Consider the following 7,487-nt stretch of genomic DNA (forward strand, 5'->3'; position numbering starts at 1 on the left):
TCCTAAAAGATGCATTTCTGGTGCATTTGTGTTTGCTGAGCAAGAATCCCTGTGTTGTACAAACACACAGAGAAAGGCTCCATGGTCACGACAGGCAACCTTCTACAACTGTGTCTTGTTTACAGTCACTTTCTATTCTGACATAAGCATTTGGGGCAAACTTCAGGGAACAGGAGAATATAGACTTAGTTCATTTATGACCTACTAAAACCCACCATGTGCTGGCATTTGGAGAAGCTGAAGCAAGGTCTCTACTTACTGGTACTGTTACGTCATCATAAAAACTCCAAGCTAAAGCCCATCTCATTGTCCGACCTTGACAGAATTCAGTGTAGGTGACTTTAGGAACCTGAAACCAACAATCACAGCATCTCATCAAACTCAAGTCATTCCACCAATACGGTTCTGGCTGCTGTCTCATGTTAAATTATCCATTGGTTCTTCTTTTTATCTATTTAAGACACTATTATCCAAAACATTATTATACATAACTGCCTAATATTCAATGAATAGTCTCTCAACAAAGTTGTATTGTTTTTCCTCTCATAAAAGAGAAGACAGATTTGGCTCGAAGGTGGAACACCTAAAAAACAGCTCTTCAGAGAATCATTTGCAAAATGATTCAAGTGTTTTTTTGTTTTCTTTTTAAAGAAAAAGAGCCAACCAAAGCTTGCCTAGACAGAGCTATGTAATCTCTCTATCAAATATTAGAAAAGAAAAAGAAACTACTACTTTGTAGCTTTTACAGTTTTACCAAAGAAATGGTGTTGAGGGGAAAATAGTATGAGTAGAATATCAGAGAGAGGGCCGACCTCCTGGCTCACTCGGGAGAGTGCGGCACTGGGAGTGCCAAGGCCGCGGGTTCAGATCCTATATAGGGATGGCTGGTGTGCTCACTGGTGAGCGCTGCGGGCGACACCAAGCCAAGGGTTATGATCCCCTTACCAGTCACACACACAAAAAAGAATATCAGAGAGAAACCAGAGATCAGAAATGTGGATTATGTGGATTCTACCACTGACTCACATCTGACCCCTTTCACTGAGAAGTCATCTTGCTCATGCCTACTCATGTCAAACACCATAAACTGGGAGGGGAATGGCGAGGGAGTATTTATTTGCCACCTGCCTTTCAAAACAGGAGCAGGGGGCTGCCCTCATGTGGGCCATCACCCTAGTGGAAGCAAACTGGACTGAGGCTCCATTCTGGTTCTAGTCGTTCTTCAATAACTACAAATTGTGTGGCCCGGAACAAGCTCCTTAACCTATGTAGCCTCGTTTTCTATAAAGGTGTCAGATGTGAGGTCAGTGGTAGACACCAAGTATCTTAATTTCTAGTTTCTCTCTGACATTCTTCTTATCCCACTTTTTCCCACCTTTTCTCTGTTATAATTGTCAAAGAGACCTTGTTTTAATAATCTATAAAAAGTTCCTTTAGCCCTAAAATTATAGAATTTAAAAAACAAGCAAAAAACAAAACAAAGAAACCACATTCAGAATTTTAGGGTATAAAGAAGAATTCTATACTCAAACTACCATCAAGAGATACAGCAGAACAGTAATGACAAAGCCTTACCCCTTGTATGCGAAGCTCTTCCTTCAGAGGAGCGAGGCTGCATTTCTTCCCCAGCATACAGCTATACCACCTAGGAGAAAAAAATCAGACAAGTAAACACTGTTAATGTGGTTATATTTTTAAACTACATATTACTCAAGTGAACAAGATGAGAACAGTAGCAAACAAATGTTGAATAAAGTTACCAGTAACAATAACAAGAATTACATGTAATATATTTAGACAAAGACTGAATCTAGTGATGGAAAACAAGCCGAAAGCAACTTAAAAGAACAAAAATCTACTTAGTCTCTCCAATGCTTCAGGGTTATATGTATTTGGAAAGAAAGTGAAGGAGAGATGTCTCATCTGTCATACTCAGAATGAAGGCCATTTAGCTCTAGGACAGAAATTAGTCAATAAATAACAATAAAAACATGTATAAATACTCCCTACACCATACTAACAGAACTTGTAAAATCCAGCATAAACCTGTACTCCGAAATGTCCTCACCTGCAAATAATTTAAGGATAAACATTGCATTGGAATTGCAACAGATCAGGGAATCAATTTGTTATTCTTTGATTTATTATTATTCTGGATTAGTAAATACAATTCCAGAAGAGGGAGCATATAGAAGATAGAATAGAATGAACTGGTTAAAAGGCAGAGGGATAGAATTTATTTCTTCCGATTATTCTAAAAAGTTTGCAAAGTATAAAATTTATACAGGACTTCTACTTCAGCCCATGAAGGCTTAATTTCTATAGGAATTGCCCTTCCACCATAAACAAGTAAGAAACTTAACAATATATAGCAAAAAGCTGTTTTTCAGACACTGGACAGCTGGCAATGCAGAACTATGATCTCAGAGAGAGAAACAAACAAGGTGAGCCCTACAACTGACAGAGCTTATTGCCTAAAGGAAATTTCCAGGCAGTACTGCAGGGAAAGGAAATTTAAAACACAGTCCAACAGTTTTGCTGAGTTGATGAGACAGAGATCAGAGTTCAGTTAGGATTTGCAAAGCAAATTAACAAGAGCAAATTAAACCCAAGTAAGCAGAAAAAAGGAAATAATAAAGATTAGAGCAGAAACCAATGAAAGAGAAAAACAATGGAGAAGAATAATGAAACAAGGATCTGATTCTTTGAAAAATTCTCAACAAGCTAGAAATAGAAGGGAATTTCCTTAATCTAATAAAATGAATCTAACACAAAAACAAAAACCCTACAGCCAACACCATACTTAATGGTAAAAGTACAATGAGATTCCTCTAAGATCAAGAAAGAGGCTAGAATGCCACTCTTCACTTCTGTTCAAAACTGTACTGGAGATCCTAGTCAGTACAATAAGAAAAGAAAAAGAAATAAAATGCATACAAACTAAAAAGAAAGAAAACTGTCTTTATTCACAGAAGACATGGTCACCTGTGTAGAAAATTCTATGAAATCTAGGAAAAAACTATTAGAACTAATAAGTGAGTTTAGCAAGGTCACAGAATAAGAGGTTAACATAAAATCAACTGTATTTCCCTATAGTAGCAATACACAACTAGAAATTGAAAACTTTAAATGCCATTTACAATAGCATCAAAATACACAAAATACTTAGGAATAAAGTTACCATAATATGTGTAAGAAAACTATAAAACATTACTGAAAGAAATTTAAGACCTAAATAGTGAAGAGATACGCCAGGTAGGAATGGAAGATTCAATATCATTAAGTTATCAATTCTTTCCAATTTGATATATAAATTCAACAAAATCCCAGCCAAAACCCCAGTAGTCTTTTTCACAAAAATTGATAAACTGACTCTAAAATTTATATGGAAATGCAAAAGATCTCAAATAGCTAAAACAACTTCGAAAAAGAAAAGGCTGAAGCACTTAAACTACCTAATTTCAACACTTCTCCAAAGCTATGATGAAAACAGTATTGGCATGAGATAGACATATGTCAAGAGAATGGAAGAGAATCCAGAAACAGACTCACTTATATGGTTGGTTGATTATAAACAAAGGTTACCAAAAGTTTGCTCGTCAAAAGAGACTGTTATAAGAATGCAAAGGCAACCACAGATGGGGAGGAAATACTTGCAAAACACATTTGATAAAAGACAGTATTCACAATTTATAAAGAACTCTTATAACCCACTAAGCTTAATAAACCAATAAAAAGAAATACAGGGATGACTAATAGCACATGAAAAGATGCTCTACATCACTAGTCATCAGGGAAATGCAAATTAAAATCATAATGAGATACCACTAATTTCCCATTAGAATGGATACATTTTTAAAGGATGACAATACCAAATGGTGTCAAATGAAACTCTCATACATTGCTGGTGGGAATGTAAAATAGTACAGCCACTTTGAAAAAGTCTGACAACTTCCTATGAAGTTAAACAGACATTTACCATAGGACTCAGGAGTCCTAACTTGAGATATTTACTCAATACAGAGGAAAACTTAAGAACAAAGACTTGTAAGCAAATGCTCATAGGAGTTTTATTCTTACTAGCCAAAACCTGGAAATGACCTAAATGTCCATCAATTGGTGAATGGATTAAAATCATACTACTTAGCAACAAAAAGAGCAAACTATTGATACAAAGCATGGATATGCTGCATGAAAGAAGTCAGACACAAAAAAGCTACATTTGTATGATTCCACTTATGTGAAAAGTCTAGAACAGGCAAAACTATTGTGACAAAGTACATCAGTGGCCACTGAAAGCTGGGAGTGGGATCAGGACAGACTGCAAAGGGGCACTAGGGAACTGTTTAGGGTGATGAAAATGTTCTATATCTTGAGGGTGGTGGTGTTAACATATACCTTTGTCAGAACTCGTTGAATTGCATGCTTAAAATCGGAGAATTTTATTGTCGTGCAAGTTTACCTCAATAAAACCGATTTAAATATATAAATGTATAAATGATTACCTTATACATTCAAACATACATTAAAGAATAGTCAACAATATATAATGTATATTGTCTTCTTATTTTACACCATAGCTCAGTCACACTAACAACATATATTCTCCTGCTTTTTTCATTTACTATCACGGTGTCACTCAAAATCATCTAATTGCACATTATTTTAAAAGGGAAGTTTCAGATTAAGGGATATGTATTCAATACTTAATTGTTTATACACAAAATAGCTATTATAAAGGTGAATTTTAAAGTGACAAAAATTCTAAGAGAATATAAGAACCTCTAAAATCACACATTAGGTTAGAACTATATATAATTGCCATTTTTACAGGCTGAAAACTGTTGAAGATCGGCAATCTCATATGATTCAACCTCATATCATTAAATAATATGAGTGAAAATCTCATTAATTTTAAAAGTATGCCAAAAACTGTTATATTGCTTTAGAAATGGTGGGCATCAACAAATATTTTGTCTTCATTGTCTGTGGGTTCAACAACAGGTGAATGCACCTATTTCTGTTTAGTCTCTGAAAATACAAAGAAATATCTGTTCTACCTAAACTACTTTAAACAAACCCAGGAAAATTTATTTAAAGCATAACCAGTTTCACCTGGTGGTTTAAAAATGTTTGGAAGAATATGCTCCGTTTAAGAACAGTGTGTAAATGGAGAAATTATTAACCAAGAATTAAAAGCCTTATGTTAGGGACAGGTGAAGGAAGAGAAATTAGGAGCAATTAGTGTTCACACAGTAACAGTAGAAAATAGGTTAATTAACACCTTTCCTTTAAAACTAGCATTCCCAAACAGATTAGATCAGAGCCACCAGAAGCCAAAAGATGGCCTAGAACAGAGAAAAAAAGATACTACTATAAAGTTCTTCAGAAGAAGAAGGAAAGCAAATATTTAGATAAGTAAAGTAATCGTAAAAAAAATAAATAAAAATTTTAAAAAATAGATAAGCAAGACTAGTAATAGTTAAACATGTCATTTGATACTTACTTGGGAGAGTTCATATTGCTTTAATCTTTTTTTTAATGAAGTCTTTTTTTATTACTTCTGAACCTGCATTTTTGAATATATTGTACAATGAAACGTTTTTTCTAAAAAAAAAAAAAATTTTTTTTTTTTTCAAAAGATGACCGGTAAGGGAATCTTAACCCTTGACTTGGTGTTGTCAGCACCACGCTCTCTGAAGTGAGCAACTGGCCATCCCTATATAGGGAATCCGAACCCGTAGCCTTGGTGTTATCAGCACCATACTCTCCCGAGTGAGCCACGGGCCGGCCCTTAAAATGTTTTTAATGTTACATAATTTTGGCCATTCCCAATGTAATCAGCACTCTTTCTTAGCATAATCGTTAATCTGATTTTAGAGTTTGAAATTGAAATAAGAAACACATTACTCTTATTCAGAGGTGATATCCAAGATATTGAACAACAAACAGTCCACTGACCCTAACCAATACGCACAGACACTGGAGTAAACGACTAGTGTGGCAATACTTCCCATCCCAGCTGAATATCAGCCCTGATCTTATATCCAATGACCCGATACATGTTTTGGCTAATGTAGATGCACGAGCTATGAGGTGGGAAACATGAAATTCACACAGACATGAAACTGAACTCAAATCTTTACTGCATGGAAACAATGTGAAATATTTCACAGTGACTAAAACTGACTGGCTAACAGGCAATGGTGGATTTTCACATTCAACTCTGATGAAAGCAAATGGACTTTACAAGAAACCCTTGAGATTTAATTTATACTACTAATCTAAAGGTTCCTGTTACTGAGGAGACTCTAAAATCAGTATATGACACCTTGTATATATTTTTCCCTTAAGGAAAGAAAATAATACAAACACCAAGCTACTTTTGTTTCTTTTCAAGGGATTACTGTTATCTTCCTGAGATGCAAAAGACCATAAAAGAATAGCACCATGCCTAGTCTGCTGAATGAGGCACCAGACACTAAATAGTTTGGTCCTTTTCTAAATGGATCTCTTCCAACAATTACACTAAAACATAGCGATGGATCACAGATGCCAGAGGGGCCTGGTTGCCCTTGGAGTCCAGGGTTTCCATGATTTCCATCTTTGCCAGGAACACCTGGGTCTCCCGGAGGACCTTCTTTGCTTATTCCAGGAGGGCCCTCTGGAGCTGGGGGACCATGGGAACCTTATTCTCCAGGATGCCCCAACCCTTGGACATCCTTTGCCCTGTTCCTTCCTGGTAAACCTTTTAATCCTCTGGCACCTGAGCGTCCATGGGCACCCATTAATCCAGGAACACCATCTCTTTTTGGCAAACTAGGAAATCCTCGAGGACCTTTTGGGCCTATGGGGCCAGGTGGCCCAGGAATACCAGGGGAACCATGTTGGTATTGGCAATGATCACAATGTTGAATTCTTTCGCTCTGAAGTACGATTAGTAGCTGGGCTCTTACTTAATACATCAGTAGAAACCTGTCAAAAAAGTGTTCTGAAAATTCTCTTCCAGGCTTCCCATCCAATCCTAGAGGTTCCTGAGGTCACTTCCCCAGGTTGCCTTGGGACCCTCAGGCCCCCTCAGAACATCCAGTCCAGTTTCTCCTTTTGGTCCAGTGGCACCTCTGACACCAGGTTCCCCGTTGTCACCTCTCTCCTTTTGCACCAGGATGGTCTTGAATTCCCTGCTGCCCTGGAATTCCTTGTCTTCCATTTTCTTCCTTTTGACACTGAATACCTTTTTCACCTTGATATCCTTTGTCCCCATTTTTCCCTTGCATCCCAGGTAAGCCCATGTATCCTGGTTCTCCTGGGGGACCCATTGCTCCTGGTCCTCCCTTGAGCCCAGAAGCCCCACGCATCCCTTGAAGTCCAGGTTCACCTTTGTTCCTCTTAGATCATGGTGTTCCAGGCTGACCTGGTGAGCCACTGCTTCCCATTAAACCAGGCATCTCTGGGGCTCCTTTTTTTCTTGGTGGTCCTGGAGATCC

At 37.2% G+C, this 7,487-nt stretch overlaps 1 protein-coding gene and 1 pseudogene across 3 annotated transcripts in view; both read right to left on the reverse strand.

The window, feature by feature from the left end:
* The window catches only part of METTL16 (methyltransferase 16, RNA N6-adenosine), a 73,860-nt gene that overhangs the window by 24,418 nt on the left and 41,955 nt on the right, over positions 1–7,487 (reverse strand). For all 3 annotated transcript variants that reach the window (XR_010024610.1, XR_010024609.1, XM_063110690.1), the window contains exons 7-8: positions 1,576–1,645; positions 260–349 (exon numbers count right to left, since the gene is read on the reverse strand). Coding sequence is in view for 1 of the 3 variants with exons in the window: in XM_063110690.1 (XP_062966760.1) it covers positions 260–349; positions 1,576–1,645 (160 nt within the window). In the remaining 2 variants the exon portion in view is untranslated. The remainder of the gene's footprint in view (positions 1–259; positions 350–1,575; positions 1,646–7,487) is intronic.
* The window catches only part of LOC134389520 (collagen alpha-1(XXI) chain-like), a 2,982-nt pseudogene continuing 1,890 nt past the window's right edge, over positions 6,396–7,487 (reverse strand).

The sequence above is a fragment of the Cynocephalus volans genome, chromosome 10 (assembly GCF_027409185.1).
Source record: "Cynocephalus volans isolate mCynVol1 chromosome 10, mCynVol1.pri, whole genome shotgun sequence".
Classification (NCBI taxonomy): domain Eukaryota; kingdom Metazoa; phylum Chordata; class Mammalia; order Dermoptera; family Cynocephalidae; genus Cynocephalus; species Cynocephalus volans.